We start from the raw sequence: 23,587 nt of genomic DNA on the forward strand, positions 1-23,587 counted from the left end.
AAAAACCATGTGTTTATGCCCAGACAGAATCAGATTTCTGCAATTTGGACTTCCTATACTTGACTTCCAGAGAACTTAATAACATCCTATTTCTCAACATAACCATGTTCGCTTAGGATTGTTTCTCTGAGGAGGAGAAAAATACATCTCATTTTCTGGTGAAATATACTATCAAAAAATCTTCCCAGATGAGCCATTCCAATGTAATATTGCATATTGCACAAAGCTTTTAAGCCCCATTTTAGTCAGTATTTCCAGTAGTAAAGTTCTACCGAGCTCACAGATGTGATGTAAATCTAGTTTCCATTTTGTTTTCTCCACTGTTTTCCATTTTCTTCTTTCCTTGCTTTCTGTGTTTCAGCTGGTTAGCAACTAACTTGTTTTTTTCAATACCTATGGGCAAGTTTCATGGAAAGGATGAGTTTCACTTAGGTCACTTGTTGTAATTTCTAATAATTAAAAACAAGTGAATGTTCATTTAATTCACTAAATGTCTCCACTGTCTTATTAGACAGCCTCTGAGTTTGTCTTGGTTTACATTATGAGTTAGAGATTTGTTTTTCAAGAAGTTTATTTTTAAATTACTGGCACTTGCGTTCAAAGAGTGAAATCTTTGCCAAAAATGCTTGTTCCACTGAAATCAGTGGCTAAATTCACTTTAGGGTTTCGTCATGGAGTATTTATCTTGTAGGTAATAGAAGCCATGATTTGTCAACTTCAACCTTTCTGTTGAGTGGTCTCCATGTAAGATACACAGGAAGTTTTTTCAGCTTACAATATATAATTGTTCACTCGTCAATATTCATAGCAATATCAGCTTAATGTTAGATAATACCGCCTTTTTTTTAATTGGAAGAGTCTCAGTAATAGCTTTTTACCTTTTAATATTAGAGCCAAATCTTATGTCTTTACCTGGTTTATTTTGTTAGACTGACTCATAGTCACAGATGGAATCCATTGGACTGTCATACATTAATGCCAAATTTCAGTTTATGTTATTGTGCTAGTTTATAAACTGTGGTGTTTGAGAAACATATGCACGATCCGTTCAACTATTGGCAGTAGCCTATGAATAGTGACTGGATAGATAGATGGCTTCAACTTGTCCGGATAAATCTCTCTGTGAACATGAATCAGAGTTAATAGTCAACATGAGATTTGCCTCAAAAATTATTAAGTTATTGAGGAACTTGCTATTTTGTTCATGGGACCTGAGGGAAAGAAAGAGGAGATACTTTGGGGTTTCTTCCCTTTGATATTTACTCACTCTTCAATGCCTGCTTGCGGCTCTAAGTCAGCACCAGTAGAATAAGCTTATATAAAGTCTCACAGATGCTTCAAAGGCTTCTACCTTCTTTATGTAAGAAAGAGTAAGTGCTGAGGAACCCTCCGGCTCCAGCCATTTAGTCTTGTTGAATTCAGCTTTGAAAGTGTATGTTTGTGAGCAGATACCAATGAAGGCACCCAAAATTCTAACTCATTCCAGTTTTACAGGGAAATTGACTAGTTGAGCAGGGGCGGTTTTTCAAACCCCACCTCTCCAGGGAGAAGTTGTATTTCTTTACTCTATTTTGCCATTATTTGAGTTAGACAGAAGTACAACTTGTGGATTTCTTCAGTTACTTTGTCTAGAGCAAGACTCTTCCAGATCACCTGAAGTCTTGCTTAATAATTGAGTTCTGCCTCCACATTCTGCAAGGTTCCACTTGTACACATACAAGTAACAACTCAGAGTTTCATGTCAATCTTAATGTCCTACAACAAATGTCACAGTGCAGCAAATCATCGTTCTAAATTTTAAACTACTACTGTTTAGACTATTACAATTGATGTTTTCTTGAAATAGCCTCAGTTCTCTCAGTGACTCCTTGGACTTTTTACCATTGTACATTGAAGTAACTGTCATTGTTTTTACAGCACAATATGTTTGGCATTTGAAAACCTGATATGTCCTAATCCTGATTTTTCCTGAGCAGTTTTATATAGTACAGAATTAAATAAGTGTAAGAGAATAATTATGACAACAACTACTGTGAAACATCAGAAAATGGACAGAAAAAAAGCACAAAAGGAGTAGGCATCAAGTGCTAGCAGACTGTAAGAAATGTAAAGAATATAAATTTTTAAGGCTCGGTAGATAGCTGGTTTTTAAGAATACATTTAGATATGACACATTTCCTAAGGAGCAAGACATACCGTGAGCTGTTGCAAGCTAAAAAAGAAACTTCTGATCAGAATATTTTGCATACCATGTGAAGATTTGATTATTTGAATATAATGAGGAAGTGGTCAGTGAACTCATTTAGAAACATACCTGGAGGGAATTTCCCACTTATTTCCAGTTTTGATTTGAGGTCAAGCTATTTGCATTCTAGAAAAAGAGCATTTCCAAAGACTGATTCATTCATTCGTTTCCGTCCTTCTCAGCCTGCTTCTTGCTTGCTATTTGCATATCTTCATGTGTGTTGCTATTTGAGCAGTAGCTGAATATCAACTGAAAGTCTGCATTCACTTAGTGGCTATCTGTAGAAGAACAGCGTCATTTAGTTTTCTCACATTTTCTGTTTGAGAGGTTTCTTAGTGATTAGGATATATATTTCCACACAGCAGTGTTCATCGGAAATATGCTAATTACAGGCTGAAATTTGAAATTTCCTAGTGAACAGTTCTAATACTTTCAATCATTTTGTTTTAATTTGCTTGGGTTATTTTTTAGTTTTACTTTTATATCACTTTTTGTTAAAACATTGCAAGTAGAGTAACATATTAAGAATAATACTGTGGTGTAGTAAGAGTATTTAAGAGAATCCAGTCATTAGAGTTGAGATACCATAGTTTTTAAAACTTAAAAGGTCAAATATATTGGTTTTGTCTGTCTAGTAAACTTATCTGTTGCATGATTTCTTTCAGAAAGGTTTCTCTTGGACCGGATAATCTTTCTAATGAAAAATTGTTTCCAATTACTTCTACTTACCAATGAAAAATTAGTACTGAGTAATTCAGTATTTTATTGTGATCGACTAGTTTCACTAGTTGTTCTTTAGAATAATTCTGTATCATTATCCTTGCATTGACAGGTTTGCTGAAGTTAAATGCCTTGGAGAAAAGCTAAATAAAGTGAGAAGTAAAATAAGTGAGTATATTTTAACCTCATTTTACCTTTTAGTTTATGAAATCACAGCATTCAAAAGATATAGGAAGAGATTCTATTTTCTAAAAGAAAATAATCAATGCATTGCAAAGATTTCCAGTAAAGTAAATTGTAAGCTGCTGATGGCAGTAATAATTTTATGTACAAGTTTTGATTATTTCGAATACCATAATGGGAAAAAGAGCTCCCTTCTTTATTTGACAGGATGTCTGAAATTTATGAGAAGGAGAAATTAAGGTATTAGCATGAGGTTTTTTAATTTCAAATTGTCATCACAAAACCTCTCTCGATGATTTTTGAGCAGTCTTGGGGTTCCAGAGATGTCCCAGCACACTGGAAGCAAATGTTGTCTTGATTTTCAAGAAGGGCAAAAGGGAGGACCCTGGAAACTACAGGCCTGTCAATCTCACTTCAGTGCCTGGAAAAAAGTAATGGAGAAGATTATTCTGGGAAGGATTGAAAAACACCTGCAAGACAATACTAGGTTGATTGATCACAGCCAGCACGGCTTCCTGAGAGGAAAGTCCTGCTTATCAGACCTGATTTCCTTTCATGACAAGGTAACCTACCTAGGTAATCAAGGGAAGCCAGCTGATGTAATCTTTTTGGATTTCAGTAAAGCTTTCAATACTGTCTCTCACAGGATTCTTCTGGACAAAATGCCCAGCCCGCAGCTGGATAAACACACCATGTGGTGGGTTAGCAATTGGCTCATGGGTCAAGCACAGAGGGTAATAGTGAATAGGGGAACATCAGGCTGGAGACCTGTCCCTAGTGGGGTTCCACAGGGCTCCGTCTTAGGCCCTGTGCTCCTCAACATCTTCATAATTGGCTTGGACAAAGGACTGGAAAGGACATTAAGAAAGTTTGCAGATGATACAAAATTGGGAGGAGCTGTTGACTCCCTTGAAGGCAGGAAGGCCCCACAGAGAGACCTTGACAAATCAGACGACTGAACAATCACCAACTGTACAAAGTTCAACAAGGGAAAGTGCTGGATTCAGCATCTGGGGTGGAGGAACCCTGGATGCATGTACAGACTGGGGAATGATAGGCTGGAAAGCAGTGCCACGAAAACTGGGGGTCCCAGTGGATGGCAGGTTGAATATGAGTCAGCAGTGCCCTGGCAGCCAGGAGGGCCGTGTCCTGGGGGGCATCAAGCAAAGCGTCACCAGTCAGTCGAGGGAGGGGATTGTCCCGCTCTACTCTGCACTGAGGTGGCCTCACATTGAATATTGTGTGCAGCTTTGGGCACCACAATATAAAAAAGATATTCAGCTCTTAGAGAGCATCCAAAGGAGAGCAACAAAGATGGTGAAGGACCTTGACGGGAAGCCGTATGAGGAGTGGCTGAGATCACTTGGTCTGTTCAGCCTGGACAGGAGGAGACTGAGGGAAGACCTCATTGTGATCTTCAACATCCTCACAGGGGGAAGTAAAGGGACAGGCACTGATCTCTTCTCTGTGGTGACCAGTGTCAGAACCTGAGGGAATGGCCTGAAGTTGTGTCAGGGGAGGTTTAGGTTGGATATTAGAAAAAGATTCTTCACCTTGAACAGGCTCCCCAGGGAAGTGGTCACAGCACCAAGCCTGACAGAGTTCAAGAAGCTCTCAGGCACATGATGTGACTCCTGGGGATGGTCCTGTGCAGGGCCAGGAGCTGGACTCAATGGTCCTTGTGGGTCCCTTACAACTCAGCATATTCTGTGATTCTGTGACATTTGGCATCCAGTTTCAGATTGTTCTATACCAAAAATCACCCGTGGATACATTCAACCCCAAACTAGAGTTTTTCTGATTCTTCTAGCAGCCTTTGATATGTTCCTAGTTGATTTCTGAGTTCTCTTGATTCTAAGCCTGGAGTTTGTTTTCCTAAAACTGGCTCTCCAGGCTCTCTGTCAGATATTAAACAGTTTTTTAATCTCTCCCTGAAATTCTTGGAGATCAGGTCCTTGTCCTCCCATATGCACACATTCAGGTGAACCGTGTCTCTTCAAGCTTCCAAATACAGGCTATGGGGGACCAGATTTAAAGGTACTCTGGCATCCAGGGCAAGTGGTATAGACCTTGCACTCAGTTTCTGTCTCCTTCCTCTTTGGATGGCACCTGCACAGACATGGAAAAAGAAGTCATTATCTTCCCTTCATGTCTTACAACAGCAGTTGACTTCTGGGAAAGAACAAAAATCTCACAGTACAGCTGACAAGTGCTCTTTACTTATACCATATCCATGATTATATTCTCTGTGGTCATGGAGATAACTACTGCCAGATTCCCCTCCCAATCACCTTCGGGTACACCACAAGTCCCTCAGTGACCTTATGCAGTATATTTAAAGTTATGTCAGATATGTGGAAAGCCTCAGCCATGTTGGCATGTGTTTTCAAACCACAGCACAAATGATGTTTGGAAGGGATCGAGAAGCAGACACATCAGGTGCTGAGCCCTACTGCAGCAGTGTTCTGAACAATAGGTTATTTTTGTAAGACATGATACTTGAATTCACCTGTCTTCTCTCAGTTAATTAATTTGTCTCCATCAGACTGGCCAGAACATAAATGTCAGTACAGAACCTGTTCATGAGTATCCACAGATTGACCCATGCAAACAGAATTTCAATATCTATCTTGCAACTATTGGTCTCTGCAGTGCCCATGTAAGCTCATTTAACTCCTGGTTAAACCTACTGAAAAGGATTCTTTTTTCTCTGCTGCTGCCATCTTGAAGTCCAAGATTGTCCTGCATTTCTTCTGTCTCCTAGATTTCCTCATCTGTGTTAAGCCCAACAGATTTCTTGACCTAAATGAGGTAGAGCCAAAGCCAACACTGAGTGTCAGACTTCTTTCTCTTGCTCAAGTTGAAATCCATTGTGAAGCAGGAATAGTGCCAGCAATAAGCAGCCACACATAAGCACATCTTTCTCAGTATTTGCAACTGTGCTGGTTAAAGACAGGAGCCTAGCAGCAACTCTTAAATGCACCTTTTATCTGATGCAAATGTCTTAGGGGAGAACAAAAGTTTGAAGGGTGTGAGAGACAGTGCAAGAAGCAGCGAAGCACGTGCCGGTCTTGAACGTACCGCTTGTATTGTCGTGCTGGGACAAGACTTATGTGGTCTGCAAGTCCCTTGAGTTTTGTAGCAATCTACTGTGGCAGCTCTTGGTAATAATGTAACAATGCAATGTAGATGTCATCTCTCTAGACTGTTTCCATGGATCGCAGCAAAATCTAAAAGAAATCTTTGGTTTGGACTGAATCGCTGTGGGTTTTTCCTCAGTAAGTTAGGCAAAATTCTGATAGCTGTAGTGCAGTAGAGTATGGCTTTTGCTGTAATTAAAAACATCTGTTTTAAAACTTGTTTTTGGTTAAGTTCTTCAGTGTTAGAAGCGGAACAGTGAGGTATATCTGGGACACAAACAATACAAAAATCTAAGTGCCTATTCATATGCATATGTAACATAAAAACCCAAACTGATCCCTTGAACAAAACAAGCAGCCATGTAACAAATTACTAGTATTGCGCTGAACTTATATGTCTATTGCACTATACTTACATGTCTCATATAGGTAATTGTAATAAGTTGTAGACCACGTGAATGTTGAAAAGTTACTTTAAGAATCAAGCTAGAAATGACCCCAAAGTTCTAAGAAAAATTGCACAAAAAACATTTTGGTTTTGTTGAAAATTAATTTTGTTATGCTCTTTTTTTTTAATTTTGGTAGTGAAATGGAGAAAAAATCTTTTCATTCAGTTTGTACTGTAATCCTACTGTATAAGCAAGAAATTCCATCCATGTTGTATCCATTTATAGCTCTCCATATTCTGTCTATGCAGATGTACACTACTTTGTGTATGGTTTTTAAACATTGATGTCTGAGGCTTGAGAATAATCATAATTTACAGTCTTTTCTTTAATTCTTTCTATGTAGCATTATGCAGCATGTGAAAATTTGCACTCTGGCTAATACAAAGACTACATTTTATTCATCTGTCCTTTTGTCCTGTCCTGATTTGTTTTGAACATAGTTGTTAATATATCTACCTATAAGCACTTCCTGACAATTATTAAATTTTTGCATCCAGTAGGACAATTTCTGGCTTATTCTTCTCAGTCAATGCAGTTACACTACTTTATGTAGTTTAGCAGCCTGAAACAATTAATCAGTTAAGTCTGCTTCATCATAGCTTACATATTCAGAAGTCCATTAAAGATGCTAAGTTTACTAGACTGCCAAATCTTTACTGAAAATGTGGTAGGAGAAATAAGAGTCATCTGCAGGCTGCAACTGGATCTTTAATTTACTTTTATTATTGTTTCAGTTTCCTTAAGCATTCCTGTCTGCCTTGTTGTGCACAATCAAGAACAGATCCCATCAATATCGGTTTCCGTTATTTCTAAGCTACTTTTAATAGTATAAAACTATGCACCACAGAGGCCACAGAGCACATTTCATGCAGTCTGATTATATTTTGAGATACTGATAGCAGCAGTTGGCTGTAACTTTTATGTCATAAATAGCCCTTCATTCTGACTTTGGAAATATTAGTGTTTTGCAGTGAAGAGTACACAAAATACTCCAACCCCTTCTCAATTACACTAGCATTTCAAAAACATCAGGAAGTTAGGGCTGTAAAAAGAAATTTGCAAAGATTTTCATGGTAGGCTTTTGCTGATGTTGCTGCTTGCATAAAAAGATTAAGAAGAACAATGTCTAGTTGTAAGGTGGATTTCAAGTGTAGAGTGACTATAATATCAGAAATGAGACATTGTGGCTAGCATGCCTTTTGCTACCCTACCACATAGTCCTGGATTCTGTGTCCTTTTATGTTTAATAGCACTACAGAGAATACAGAGATTTTTAAATTATTTTTATGGGAAATAATAGGTATGTCTTCGATATGTCATTATGCTTACTTTTCACAGTGACCTCCTAGAAGTAAGGGAGTGGATTTCATTGTAGGATGAAAAGTTTCTTTACTGATCAATGAAAACAAAAGAAGAAAAAGAAGGAAGTGTTTCTTAGTCAGGGTCATTGTAGTGACCCTGTTTGCTGCATTATCACACTAACTTCTGTGTAGGCCAAAAGAAAAGAACAGAGAGTTTTGGTGAAAGCATTGAGGGACAATTATTTTTTGCAAGTCAATATATTGCATAAATACACCATAAAAAGACAGAGAAATGGTATGGAGTTTGAACATGTAGACATGTCTGGATTTGTTTGAGTGAACTATTCAGAATTGTTTATGTATGACTGGGGAACATACCCAAGGACTAGTTTTTAAAAGACAAATAAAGAAAACCAACATGACTGAAACTGGAAAAAAATAACTGAGAGACCAGGAAATAATGAGAACTCTGTAACCAATGTAGAAGAAGTGGAAAGTGGGCCAGCACTGACACAAAGTACATTTTTACCTTTCTCCAACATTAAGTACTTTAAAAGTGTGTATTTCACTGGCTAAAGAACAAAAAAGAATAGGTTTCTTTTCTTGGGAAAAAAATGCTGTGCCACTGCATGTGTTTTTGTATTGTATCGTTTTCAGAGAATTATGGTTTCTAACAAGAACTATAGATCCTTTTGGTATTACTGAAAGAGACTTAGTGAAGGAAATTTGATGCTGAAGCCAAGGATTTTATTTCAGAATAGTGAAGGTATAGAATTTCTCCTTGCAAAAACTTGAGTGATTGTGCCTAGCACATTGTGATGGGTCAACCTCAGCTGGCTATCCAGCTGCTCTCTCATATCCTTTCCTCAATAGAACAGGGGAAAAAAGTAAGAAGAAAAAGCTTGTGGGTTGAGATAAAGATGAGGAGATCACTTACCAACTACCATCACAGGTGAAACGGACTCAAGTTGGAGAAAGTTAGTTTAATTTATTGCCAATTTGAATGGAGCCAGATGGTGAGAATCATCAGGATTTAAATCAAAACTTCTCCCCTTATCAAGGTTAGCAGGAGGGTTTTTTCCTCGGGTGCTGTTATCAACAGGTGGTTTTACTGGAAACATTCTATGTGAAAAGACTCTGACAGTAAGGACTAGTCTTCATCTGAACAAACCACAAAGCAGTAGGTAACCAAAAAAAAGACCCAACTACTACTGCATTGATCACAGAGTGAGTTGGTGGAATTAAAACTACTATTTTCAGTGTAAATTAAACTGATATATTCATTCTGAATTTTACCACTAAAAAAGTTGCTTGTATACAAGAATGTGCTATGTGTTAGGTGCATTTAAGAGTAGTAAAAATTTTCAAGTTCATTCCTATAATTGTCTGACTATTTTGGGGTATTTTTAACACTATTAGGTTTAGTTATTTCCTAAAAGAAAAAGCATACTAAATGGTATTTAATGCCCGAAGGGAAGCAGTTGTTGTTTGTAGTAAGTCCAGAAATCAGCTAACATTATGATTGAAGCTGGGAGAGGAAGGGCAAACTCAAGTGGGAGTAATAACTGTGTGAGGAAACAGGCACTTTTGGAATGAAAAAGGGTAGGTGGGTGGATTATGCGCACATGATGTTGATGGTGCATCTATACCCACAGGAATGCTGAGCTGTTGCACTGCTCTGCCTCATTTCAGGCTTTGAGTTTAGTGCACAAGATAATAGAATACCAAAGCCAATTATGATCTTCGGTGACAGCATATCTGAGAATTGCAAAGCACAGTTATTGAAAAGTCTTCATTTAATTTGCTTGCAAATTATTCAAATAATTTTCATATATATCCCAGTTAATGGGGTGCTGCACTGAAATGGAGAGGACTGGAGGAGAGCGAGGTCAAGACATTGCAGTGCTAAGGATAATATTGATTCTGATTCACTGTCTTGTATGTCACATTGTTATCTCTGCGAATTCACAGTAGGTGTTAAACCTAATCCAAACCTAATTAATATAAACCCAGAATTTTAATCGCCTTTTTCTCTATAGGCAAGATGCTATGTATATATACATAAAAATTAATTTTGTTACGGTCACCCTACCTCCCCATGGAGATAGCCAAGTAGGCCTACATTTAAACTCCAGGCTGAGAGTATTTCTTGCAAAGGTTTTCTTTATACCTGTGATGCCTTAAGCCCCTAATGGTTTTTATTTTTCTAAGCCTTGTAAGTTTTATAAGTAGATTTTAAAAGCAGCAACCTTCCCTCCCTTGTCCCTTTCCCTCTAGCACCCTTAGTTTACACATTCCTTAACCCTCTTACCCCATTCTGTGCTCCCTATATCACTCCTACCCCTGACTACAGCAGAAATGTTTAGTCTTTTGTCAAGGCAAGGCCTAGATTGTTGGCAGAACAACATATCAGGGCCTAAACCACAGAACATGGTCAAAAACTGGGTGACTGTGTACCCTTTGTGCTCTGATGATGGTGAAGATGGGATGAACAGAGGGTCCCAAAATACACCCCAGACCCATTTTCAGGGAGTGGACCCGGGGCGGTCCAGAGCAAAGGCCACAGGGTGGACACATTTGGGATTGGATGGATGGTATTATAAAATGTAACATCTGGGGCATAGGGGCGCGCGCGTCGTGTAACATCTACTGCCTTGGCATAATAAACCCTTTCTTATCTCACCCCTAATTAATTGCTCCGGGAGATTTTTTTCAGCACCTAAATCCCACGGCAACACCTGCACAACTTTATGAAGGGAACTGATAGCAGTGTTTTTGCACAGATAAGAAAAGAAATAAGACAAAGTTAGGTTTTTTAGGCAGAAGTAGTCTAAGAGCACTCTGTTGGCTATGTTGTATATCTGCATTGTTTTAGCTTCACATGCAGGCAATAAATTACTTTGAAAAAGGAGAATCAGTTAGTTAAGAACTAGAATCCCAAGGCTGATCTTAGGAATGTTACGCATATTTTAAGCCATGATTATATGGGCTGAAAGAATTGAGGGAAGTCATGAATGAGCAAATAGCATTTTAAAAAGTTTTGCTGAAGAAGTGTCTGTATTTTGGAAGGATGGCATTTCTCTGTTGAAGAAAAATTCCATGCTTTACATGGAATCTAAATGAAATTAAAATCCTCAAAATTATTTACAATGAAAAGAAAATCCATCAAAATCAATGCATTGCTTTCTTAAAGATCATTAATATTGGTAGTATTATCTATTGCTTTATATTAATATATAGTTCTGAGTCAGACATTAGCTTCAGAGAGAGAGAGAGAGACATTGTTTCAACCATGAATAAAGTAAGGCTATAATAAGACAGAAATTATTATGCTTTGAAATGCATTCCATTCTATACTGTAATATTCTGAGATACTTATTCTTTTATGGAAATAAACATTGCAACTTCATAGCTGCTGATCTAATTCATTGTTCTAGTTTAATTCCAGAAAGTATCAAGTACTTAGGCAGACTCATATCTGATCTATATGCTCAGTGAATTTTACTGGAAATGACTAGTGTAGGAGAAAAATGGCAAGATCGGGTTTAAAAAGGGATTGAGAAACTTCAAGAAGAGAAGTTACGTGCCATAGAAAAATATGGTTCAAATGAGATGCAAACAACTCATAAATAAATGAATTCAGTATGCAGATATAATGAGCAGATAACTCAATAATGTCATTCCACAGCATTTCATTCTTCAGGTAGCTTTTATGAATTGCTATTCTCAGCAATGTAATCCATGGAATTTGAAATCTTGAAATCCTCACTAAAGAGAAACTCTAGCTGAGGTCAGTTTGAGTTCTACTTGAGTACAGATTGAAAAGAAAATTCTGAAAATATTTCCATATTTGTCTTTATTGTTGTTTTAGTTGATAAAGGGCAACAAGCATTAGACAAAGAATCACAGACTCACTGAATATTTTTGGTATTGGTAGGAAGAGACCTTAAAGATCATCTTGTTCCAATCCCCCTGCCACAACCAGGGACACCTTTCACTAGAACAGGTTGCTCAAAACCTGGCTAGCCTGGCCTTAAACACTTTCTGGGATGAAACATCCACACCTTCTCCAGGCAACCTGTTCCAGTGTCTTAACACCCTCACAGTAAAGAATTTCTTCATAATATCTATTCTAAACCTACTCTCCTTCGGTTTGAAGCTGTTCCCCCTTGTACTGTCACTACATGCTCTTTGTCCCTCTCTGTCTTTCTTGTAGGCTCCCTTCTGTCACTGGAAGGCCACAATTAGGACACCCCTAAGCTATCTCTTTTCCAGGCCGAACAATCCCAGTTCTCTCAGCCTTTCCTCATAGGAGAGGTGCTCCATCCTTTTAATCATGTTGGTGTTCCTCCTCTGGACTAACTCCAAAAGGTCAATGTCCTTCCTGTGCAGGAACCCCAGAGCTGGATGTACTGCTCCAGATAGGGTCTCACAAGGGCAGAGTAGAGGGGCAGAATCACCTCCTTTGACCTGCTGGCCACACTGCTTTTGATGCAGCCCAGGACACGATCGGCTTTTTGGGGTGCAAGTGCACATTGCTGGCTCATGTCCAGCCTCTCATCCACCAGCACTCCTAGGTCCCTCTCAGCAGTGCTGCTCTTGATCTGTTCATCCCCCAGCCTGTATTGATACCAGGAGTTGCCCTGACCCTGGTGCAGCAGCTTGCACTTGGTCCTGCTAAACCTATAACCTGTAGTAGTAATTATTTTAAACAGACAAATACTATCACTTATAGTGTGAAATATATTGCAATATTGTCCACCTTTGAGGTCTCCAAAGCTGCTTCCTTGAACTCCATTCACAATTTCACCTATCTTTATATCAGTAAGGCTGCTCAGCTTCCTTTTGATTTTGGGAGTAATTCATGGTTGTGCACTCAACCAGTCACTTTAGGATTGTCCTATATTTCAAATGTGGTTACCTTTACATGTTTTCTCATTCATGGTCTTCAGGAATGATATAAGAGGTATGATGTGGACTTTCAAGGGATTTTTCTTATTTAATAAGCAAGTGTTTCACCCTATGGAACTGTTGTATACCGCCCTTAAATACTACACTGAATTTTGTGTCATGAGAGACATAAAAACTGCAATAACAGCAAGTGAGTTTGCTACTTATCTTGTTCTTTGATTAGAGGTTGGTTTTTGTTTGGTTTGGTTTGGTTTGGTTTTTTTTTATGTGGAAAGATCCCTGAGAACTGAGCCTTAATGCATCCGTCAATGTTTGGCATCAAAAAAACTGAAGGTCCCAGAATTTTTTTTCACAGACAGAAATCTGAGCAATGTGGTGAATCAAACATGCTCAGGATGTGCTGAGGATGTGCAACTGGGCAGTTGGTGCAGCTCAAGCTGTGCAATTCATCAGGCACGTTCTGTAGATGTCAAATGTACTGTGTGGGCCTTCTACAAAGCCTGCTCAGTGTCAGTCTGCATGCTTGCTGCATGTACCAAGATTTATGTGTCCAGGAGCCCTGGCTGGACTGTTCAGTACCCAAGAAGTTCCAGATGAACAGCCAGATCAGCAATCTAGAACAGGCTGAAACCATAGTTTAGTATGAGAAGTAGGAGATTTGACAAGAACACATCAGTGTAGACTGGAAGCTCTCTGAGAAAGAAAAAGTTTCCTTCCTCCTGCTTCATCACTTCTGTTTTGCACTGGGATATATGGAAAAATAAAGCCTCAATGCAATTAGCCTCCACTGATTTCCTAACTCCTGGGAGTCTGCCTATATGTTGCATCTGTCCTCTGTCACTTAACAGAGTCAGTCTTGGTCTCCGAACACAAGTTGGATCAGAAAATGGAACAGAATTAGTATTTCTTCCATATTTCATCTCGGGTGTGTAACTATGTTGTTTACTTCTGAGGGATGTCGTTTATGACTAATATAACAAAGCACATTAGCTCTGCAAAACCTGCAGCCATCTGTCAGAAAAACAGAAGAGAAAACAGGCTATTGGGACAAACAGTCCCCCAGATGTAATTTCCCAGCTGGGATGTTATTCAGTGTGGCCCAGTGCCTAGAAGCTTCAGTCTGTTTCTGATCTCCAGGTCAGTTTCAAAGCAGTTTTGTAATAAATGGAATGTTTATGTGTCCACCAAAAATAGCAGTAGCTGTTAAAGCTGAAGCCATTCAGCATGGCTGACAGAGTCTTCGGATTCTTTCTCCTTAATTTCTTGGCCCAATTGTTTTGCAACCTAATACTGAAAAAACATTGTTCCTATGTATGTTTGTTTTGGATAAATGTCTAATCACCATGCCATTATGACTGCAGTTTTGGAATCTATTTTTTAAATATTACATTTTGATTTTTGGAAGCACGGAATTGAAAATACAGAAAAACAACTGAGTTTCTGCAGATTTTATTTTCTTAACCACTCTGTCACCATCTGCAGTTTGTCCATTGTAGAAATGTGATTTACTTTGCTTTGCAGGATGCTACATCTTATTTTTCTGTCTGGTTATAACTCGTTCCATTTCCACTTATTTCCTTCCTTCCATGATGAAATGTAGCTTACTTTCAACTTGATACTGTTAAGATTCTTTTTCTACTGCTTCAGGCATGATTTATATGGCCTAGTTTAGCCAGGGATCTGTAGAGCACAATATAAAAATGCTATACTCTCTCACAGCATCTTTTGGAAGACCTCTCTCTCAAGGTGCTGTAATGCAGACTAGATATCATGAATTTTACACAGGCCTGGCAGATAGCTACAACATGGTCGCTGGTGGCTACCCACTCGGGGCAGACTCAATGCTGTGATGGAAGCTTCCATAACCTATTTTCTTATCGTAGGAGCAGCCAGTTGTCTCATAATATAAAGCAGAGTGATGGGAATATATTTTTCTTTCTTGTTAGCAGTTCAGTGGAAAGTTCATGTTAATGACTTTTTTTGTTTCTTCACAGTGCTCATAGTGAGTCAGAGTAATCAATTAACTGCCTTGTTTGTAATTACCAGATCGTATTTTTGGTACTCAAGAGAATTTTTCTTTGAATTTCAGAAGTCATTTCCATGTGAGCAAGGCTCACATTGTCTTGGAGTAGTGCAGTTATATTTGCTGAGTGTAATTCTTAACACCCTATGATTAGGCAATGTATAATAAAATAATATTTTTAGCTGAATGAGAGTCCCTAGAAAACTGGTAGTAAGATGTGCAAATAAGGAGGAAAGACTAAACTGTAAACCATTACTTTGCCTTCCTGAAATTAAGAGAGTTCATCTGCTGTTCTTGGTGTTTGCAGTGTAAACGTCTAGGTCTAGTGTTTGTCTCGCTTCAGAGGCAGACCTAGATTGATGGAGCTATGACAGAGCTTTCTGTTCTGCCACTGCTTCAGTGAGGATCATGCTAGGGCAATTGTCAGAGAAGACAGAAAGGAAGACGTCATTGCCCTGTCACCACCAGCTGCTGTAGGATTTGTCTTACCTGATCTTTTAGAGATCAGACTGACAAGAGAACCAGGCAGCTCTAGCAGCTTTCTGACAGCCTTTTTGCTTTTTCTGCTCCTTCTTATAAGAAGAGAATACCATCTTTGGTAATATAACGTAGTCTTTGCAGCAGCACTTAGGAAACTCATTTCAGAAGGTATAAGTCTTTTGGCTTCAGGGGGCAATGCATATGTTAATGCCAATGCTAAATATTGTCCATTGTTTCAGAGTAGCTTGCATGTGTTTGGTTTTACTTTCAAACAATAGGCAATGCCCCAGGGTGACAGTGCATAGGCTGAATGGGTCCTTACAATGAGAAAACACAATTTGTCAAATTACTTATTCAGAAAATACCAAACTGAATGAATTCATTTGAACAGCTCTATTATGCTCCCCTGGTGTGCTATTCTTTAAACAGAAGAACCTTATTAGGGTAACAGTCACTGCAGGCCTGAGATGTTAATGTTTTCTTTGGATCTGTGTTGGAATCTACATATGTAGGAAACATTTTCATTTTCTAATTATTACAAATGATGTTCTGTTCTTTAGAAACCGAAGTATTTTCAGGGGAAAAAGTTATGCTCAGGAAGACACCATGTAAACACTTTTTACTTAAGGTTTTCACTAGAATAACTAGAACAAATTGATCAAGCTCGTTGGATTTAATCAAGCTATGAACTGCTATGACTATAAACTTTGAAAAATGCTCCTCAGTAACAGATTTTCTGCCTGTAAGCTGTCTTTGGACTGAAAACATGTAGTCATGCTGGATTGCTACACTGCATTTTGCTCTTTTATTAGGGAGTCTGTTCTTAAGTCAACCTGTTAAATTTGCTCTTTTAAAGAGAAGATGCTAGATGATAGTTCATGCTATACTGGGGAGCTGGTGTTTAAATCCTACATTCTTTAGTACAAAAAGTTTTTCTTGATCATAGAATCATAGAATATACTGAGTAAGAAGGAACCCATCAGGATCATCCAGTCCAACTCCTGGTCTGCACAGGACATCCCAAGAGTAACACCATGTGCCTGAGAGCTTCTTGAACTCTGTCAGGCTTGGTGCTATGACCACACTTCCCTGGGGAGCCTGTTCCAGCGCTCAACCACCCTCTGAGTGAAAAATGTTTTCCCGATATCCAACCTAAACCTCCCCTGACACAACTTCAGGCCATTCCCTCAGGTTCTGACACTGGTCACCACGGAGAAGAGATCAGTGCCTGTCCCTTTACTTCCCCCTGTGAGAATGTTGAAGATCGCAATGAGGTCTTCCCTCAGTCTCCTCTTGTCCAGGCTGAACAGACCAAGTGATCTCAGCCACTCCTCACACAAGCTTCACCTCAAGGCCCTTCACCATCTTTGTTGCCTTCCTTTGGACACTCTCTAAGAGCTGAATATCTTTCTTACATTGTGGTGCCCACAACTGCACACAATATTCGAGGTGAAGCTGCCCCGGTGCAGAGCGGGACAATCCCCTCCCTCGACTGACTGGCAATGCTTTGCTTGATGCCCCCCAGGACACAGTTGGCCCTCCTGGCTGCCAGGGCACTGCTGACTCATGTTCAACTTGCCATAGTTCAAGACCCCCAGGTCCCTTTCCACAGTGCTGCTCTCCAGCCTATCATTCCCTAGTCTATACATGCAACCAGGATTGCCCCATCCCAGGTGCATAATCCAGATCTTGTCTTTGTTCAACTTCATAAAGTGGTTGTCCATCTCTCTAATTTGTCAAGGTCTCCTGCAGGACCTCGCTTCCCTCAAGGGAGGCGACAGCTCCTCCCAATTTAGTGTCATCAGGAAATTTAGTATTCCTTTGAGTCCTGCATTTAAGTCATATATGTCTTTACTACTGGATAGCCAGAGATTTTAAGAGTGAAAAATCAAACCTTCAGACTCTAGAGAAGTAGACCTCAGCTTATTCAGAGTAGTACTGTTAAAGAGTGATACCCCTTCAAGAGCACAGAAATATGAATTTGTTTTTCATAGTATCTTGTGGTTCATTTACACATCTGGACAGCGTTCATGCAGACTTGCAGTATAGGCGTACCAACCTACGTCTACTGAAATACAATAGCCTTTTTTTTCTAATCAAACTAGTTCCTAAATCATGTAGGACTAGTGATGTCACCACAGATGGATGTTGCAGAAGGAGTGCAATCAACAGAGAATAGCTGTATTAGGAAGATTTTCTCATGCACTTTTGTTAAGATTGAGGGATGACGTCTGTTCAGAACTGATAACATCATTGTGCCACTTACATAGAATCAGGTTGCATTTTAAATTGCTGAAGAATTCAAGAAGCAGACTTAGGCTTATGCACAACACTAAATATATGCTGTATCTTTACAGGAACCTATTTCATATTTTACTGAGATGTTAATATGTGTCTAACATATTTTACCAAGTAATTTCTCAAAGATTTGGTACATATGTTACAAGTAAATGAGCATTAAAAAATGTATCATACACCCATTCTTACTCTGATCTTGTTTCTTTCACCCTGAAACCTTTGCATACATACCCTAAAAATGTGGTAACATATCTAATGACCTTGAGCACTATAATTTTTTTAATTTATTTTATTTTTAATTTTGTGTCATATCTGTCAGGTTTTTAACATCACTCTGTCTCATCTGACCAGAAGTTTACACAGCAGTATGAAATTCCAGGACAATTTCTTGGTAAAGATAGAAAAATTTTAAAAATCTGTGAAACTGAAGTATATAGTGAGGCCTGGAACTCTATACTCAATTTTATGTTGAGCAAATCTGGTGAGAAAAAATGTCACAGTATGAAACTGGACGTCGGATTGTTGCATAGAAATTACAAAGCCATGCAGGCAGTATTAGTAACTATATTCATCTTGTACTTGGATATAGTCACTCTCTGTTTAAAACTTGAGGGAGCAAAATTCTTTGGTTTTGACTTTGCTTGTTTGTACTTTTAAGACCCTTTATTTATTTTTTAAGCTTCTTATATTTGGACATTAAAAAACGAAAGAAAAGAGCTGTATAAAAAGCTGTTTCTCTGGCTTTATTTTCCTTATTCTTTCTCTTCACATTAATTCCTCAGAAATAATCAAGAGATAAGCTACATTTAGTCATATGAGCATCCAGAACACTAAATTCACAGATTATGACTCCTTATCCATATGGCATTGCTTTTCAGTCACGCTTTTTGGACCAGCTTAATATTTAATTCATGAACAAATACATGTGATAAACAACAGAACAACAGTTTCCAGATGTGCATTATTTCTGTGTCTTTCCTAGCGTATGAAGATAGATACACAGAATATTTGTTTAACTTCAGGCAATACCTAAAATAGCACTCTGGCACCTAAGGTATAGCTTAAATTAAATTTAGGTACCTAAATTCAGAAGAGCTATCCAGGAAAAAGGAAAAAAAAAAAAGAACCTGTTCACTTTAGTTCCTGAAATGCAACTAACTGCCATTGCTAGTGCATACAGAAGCACTGCTTTATTGACTGAACTACCTATACCCTCCCCACTGAGAATCCAGAAACAATGTGTCCTTCTGCTGAAGTGTCCTGGAATATGCTTGCTGCTATATATCCGTGCTTGGCTAAAAATGCCTGGGCAGCAATAAGTAGTGACAGCCAACCTTGGGACAATAGAATAAAGATCCAAGCATTTGTTTCTAGATTCAGAAAGCATCCAGGTTCTGAGTTCCACTTTCATGGAGATACTGAACTGAAGTCCAGACCCCTTTGTGTTTTCTGTTGGTTATCCTAGGTATCCCGATGTTCAGTATCTGATTTGTTAGGAATTTGTGTGCACTAGCCACTTGCCATATTCTGCTTTCTATGGAAAGAAGTCCTGTGCCTTTGGGTGAATGGGAGTTGTGGAACATGCTAGCATTTCCCTCATTTATATGAATGGAACCTTGGGGAATACCCAAACAATTAAGGCCTACGCAGCCTATGACAGGTCTGTACTTAGAGGAAGAGAGAGGTCTTGAATCATGTCATCAGGAAAATAAAGTGAGTTTCTCTACAGCTCTGCTGTTTAACCCTATCAGAGCATTTTTTTGTTCTGTAGCAGCCAGAGTGTATGAAAGGCTAGTAGAAAAAAAAATGTGATATAAAGGGTGCTGTGGAAATGCAGGCCAAACAATAAACAGTTAAAGGAATGACCATCAATCAGAAAGTGTAAATAATCAGCTTGTGAGGAAAAAAAAATGTAATCTGGCCAGCACTAACAAGAACTTGTAGGAAAATGGAAGGAGACTTAATATGGAGGTTAGAAATAAATGCATAGAAATGGGTACAGAGTTTAGAGGACTGTATATTGAGTAGTTCAAGGAATAATCAGTGAACCACAGAATCAGTTAGGTTGCAAAAGACCTCCAAGATCATTGAGTTCAACCTTTGACCAGTCACCATCTCTCTAACTAGACCATGGCACTAAGTGCCACATTCAGTTGTTTCTTGAACACCTCCAGGGATGGTGACTCCACCACCTCCCTGGGAAGCCCATCCCAATGCCTGACCACACTTTCAGTGAAGAAATCCTTCCTGAGAAGTCCAGTGTCATCCTGTAGAAATGACTGTCAGTGGCTGCTGTCTCATAAGCTTTCTGTCTGTAAATTTGAAGTTAATAAATGTCTCAATAAAAACTGTTATTGTCTCAGCTGAGTATGGCAAGGAAGGAAACATGTCCCAGTCAGATATTTTAAATAGTAATCTCAAAATGTGCAGTATCATACATTATAGTAAAATATATGTATTTGAATCTGTGATATTTAAGCTTCAAGGAAGGAAATTAAGTTGGGAAAATGGTGTGTTTCCATGTGTGTTTGTTAATGTGCTGAGCTTAGGCTATGGTTTGCAACTATGAATTTGGTGTGGAAGTCAGGGTTGTGCTTCCAATTCTGAAACTCTTGTCTTTTCTGGGGTCTCCTACTGATGAATTCTACTAAGTACTATCAGCTACCTTGCTTCCAATGGTGTGCCCCATCTCTTTGCTGGCAGTTACTGTCTCCGATTCTTTCTTCTCAGCTGGCAAACGAGAGTGTTTACTACATTGTTGTTGACTCCATGATAGTGTCTCACTTAAATTGCTGATATGCTTGTGCTGAGGTGCCAAACTGTGCTAGAGCAAGCAGAACACAGGCAGACATTTGCTTCTACCCCCTCTGCTGTGGGGCAGTGACCTTTGACAGCAAACTTTGGGATTAAGGGAAGGGAGAGGGAAAAGGAAAAAGGAGAGCCAGTAAACCACTGGAGATGTTTCTTCAGTGAACAAAAGGCAGAAATCTCCTGCAGCAGGTCATGCTTAACAATATGTTACCTCACATATTGTCATTAATTTATTTTTGATGCTGATGAGAGTTGTACTTTATACCTTTAAAAATGCATGTGCTATAGTCAGGAGGCGTAGAGTGCTGCAATACTGTGTTTTCTCCCCTTATACCACCAAGGGCTTTCTGAAAATGAGGAGCTATCAGATCACATGGGGATTTGGCCAACCATGTATCCCAAAATAAAGCATTTTCATCAGAAATAGTGTTGCTAACGCAGACTACTTTGCCTCTACACGTTGTCCTAAGAGAGCCAATTGACACGTTTTTGCTATCAGAGAAGGACTAAGTTTGAAAAATAGTAAGAATTTTTTCCCAAATGTTTCTCTGGGTCAGAGAAAAGCTGAATGGTTTATCTGCTCTTAATGCTGCAGGATTTTGAGTTAGAACAGAATCTTTTTTATTTAATTCCATGACTTTTCTTATCAGATACTTTTTGTCATAGACTGTGTTCTCATACAATTTCAGCATCAGATTTTAAAAAATATCTACCACATCTGGTAAGATTTGCAATAACTGTCTGTGTTTGATATTCTTCATTTGAGAAATTATTCCACTTGAATATCTCCATTTGGGTTCAATGTCCCCTACTTTCAGGAACACTTCGTAAGCTGTTACAACTCTGACCTCAAATGCAGTTAAAAATATACCTCTACAAGGCTCATGGAATTTATGTGGCTACTGCCCACTTTGTAAAAGCCTGCCTCAGTGCTTATTTGCTGAATATTCAGCTTTAATTTGTGCTCATTCAGCAGGACTTCTTATCTGATTCAAGTGGAGGCACTCAACTTTATGAATCAGATTTAATAGACCCAGAGTCTTAATTAGGTCTTCATAGCTGGGTCCAACTGCAAATGTAGGGCCATTGCATTGCAAACAAAACCCCCGCATACTTCCTGTAATGGTTTAACCCCAGCTGGCAACTAAGCATCACACAACTACTTACTCATTCCTCTCTGATTGGATTGGGGGAAAGAAACAGGAAAAAAAAGAGAAACAACTACTACCATATAGCTCAATTAGGGACCCAAAATTTCCTGGAAGGTGAATTCCAGGAATCAGAGGTTCCTTGGATGCATAAGAGGTTTTTCAGCTTAATATTTTATGTAACATCAAAAACAATTTCACGATGAAGAAGGAAGGAGATACAGCACCCTAGATGAGGTGTGAAGATTTCAGGATCTCCAGGATGGAAGGACTAATTAGGGTAAACACAGGCTTGGAAAATGTAAAATAATAGAAAAATACTAAAAAATAGCAGGAGATAAAGAGTTATTGACAAAGGCTTTAGCCTGTCAATTACCGAGTCAGAAGAGACCCTGTGCCAAGTTAAAGGTTTATCCATACCAATAGCAACAAATATTCTCAAAGGAAGGGAGTTAAGGTTGTATGTGTACTCTTAACTTGACCAGCACTTCTATCTTTTAAGTTAGCAGCCTTTGAAACATTATAATAGTATTATATGGAGGATCTGATAAAACGTAAGAGTAGTTTTAAAACCTGTCATATGGACCCAAACAAAATGAAAATACTTTTTTTTTCAATCACTGTTTTCTTAATTGTAATATACTCATTTTTCAATTGAAGCATATGCAGTATGGTCAAAGCATTCATTGTCTGTAATAATTTGGAAGATAATTTCAGATCCTTGAAACAGTCTGAAACAACACAAAGACAAGAAGTTAAAACCATATTATTCAAGTTATGTATTCATATTTAGTCACCGTATGGGATAGTTTCTTCTGCTTTACATCAGTCTTAATTAGATTTCTCTAGTCCATTTTTCTAGTGTTGTCTGTTTCCCTTCTTGCTTTTGTCTCCTGTCACAAAGCTGAATTTCTGTGTTACCAGTTCATCTCTTTTCCATACCTCAGGATGGTACATGTGTCCAGAAACACAGGCCAAAAACAATAGATTTATCACAACCTTAATGACAGCTGGCTGCATGCTGAGTGAATTCTTAAATTCCCCAAAACTACTTTTTTGCCAAAACATGTAGAGTTGCAGCATTCAACATTTTCTTGGGACCGTTATCTCCAAATGAAGAATGACTCCACTGGAAAAAATTTGGTATCAGCTATAGACCTATTTTTAACTTCTTGTTTGGTGAAACTTCAGAAAACGTAATTAGCCATATGTTGAGAGATGTTCTCCAAGTCTTAAATTCAATTTTTGCAAACCACATTTAAGCACTACCTTGTCCACAACTTTATACTGTTGGAATCAGAAGACATGGGTATTTTAATGAGAATGTGATTCTTCATATTTCTTTGGGTAAATATTTGTGTTTATGAAGATTGCAGAACTGGCAGTACTAAAGACTGAAATCTTCCATTTGTTTATATGGGAAGATCTGTACAGGCAACAGTACTGGAATCACCCCCTACTTCTGTCACTTATGAACTTCAAGCCTTGCATTAATGTTCTCAGAGGCAGAAAAGTAGAACAGTTCAGAAACATTCGTTCTCCCCCACAAGTATTTATCCTGAAAACAAAACAAGATTACTTTAATCAAAAGCATGCACAGACAATCTTAAGGTTATGTCAAAAATAAGAGTTTCTACGCGAAACCCATTTTTTCCCCAAATTAAATCTTAATAAACTGTCAGATTTCAAATTGGATTAAAACAAATTGAAAGATTAAATAATATCTGGCTAAGTCTTGGTATGGAGTTATAGTCAGGTGCCTCATGATACCACCATGTCCCCAGAATCAAAATTCCTTTTTGGGCTACTTTCCCATTACAATTACAGTTTCTCCTCAGGAAGTTTTCTGCAAAATGAAGTTCAGTTTTTGCTGCCTTG

The 23,587-nt window shown here is 38.5% G+C and overlaps 1 protein-coding gene across 8 annotated transcripts in view; it reads left to right on the top strand.

The window, feature by feature from the left end:
- Positions 1 to 23,587, top strand: part of KIF6 (kinesin family member 6) — a 167,676-nt gene that overhangs the window by 100,426 nt on the left and 43,663 nt on the right. For 7 of the 8 annotated variants that reach the window (XR_004355793.1, XR_004355794.1, XR_004355795.1 and 4 more), the window contains one exon: positions 3,078 to 3,133. Coding sequence is in view for 5 of the 8 variants with exons in the window: in XM_032681448.1 (XP_032537339.1) it covers positions 3,078 to 3,133 (56 nt within the window). In the remaining 3 variants the exon portion in view is untranslated. Of the gene's footprint in view, positions 1 to 3,077; positions 3,134 to 3,455; positions 3,799 to 23,587 lie in introns of those variants that run through there. The other variant, XM_032681452.1, reaches the window with a different exon arrangement.

This window comes from Chiroxiphia lanceolata, chromosome 3 (genome assembly GCF_009829145.1).
Source record: "Chiroxiphia lanceolata isolate bChiLan1 chromosome 3, bChiLan1.pri, whole genome shotgun sequence".
In the NCBI taxonomy this organism is placed as follows: domain Eukaryota; kingdom Metazoa; phylum Chordata; class Aves; order Passeriformes; family Pipridae; genus Chiroxiphia; species Chiroxiphia lanceolata.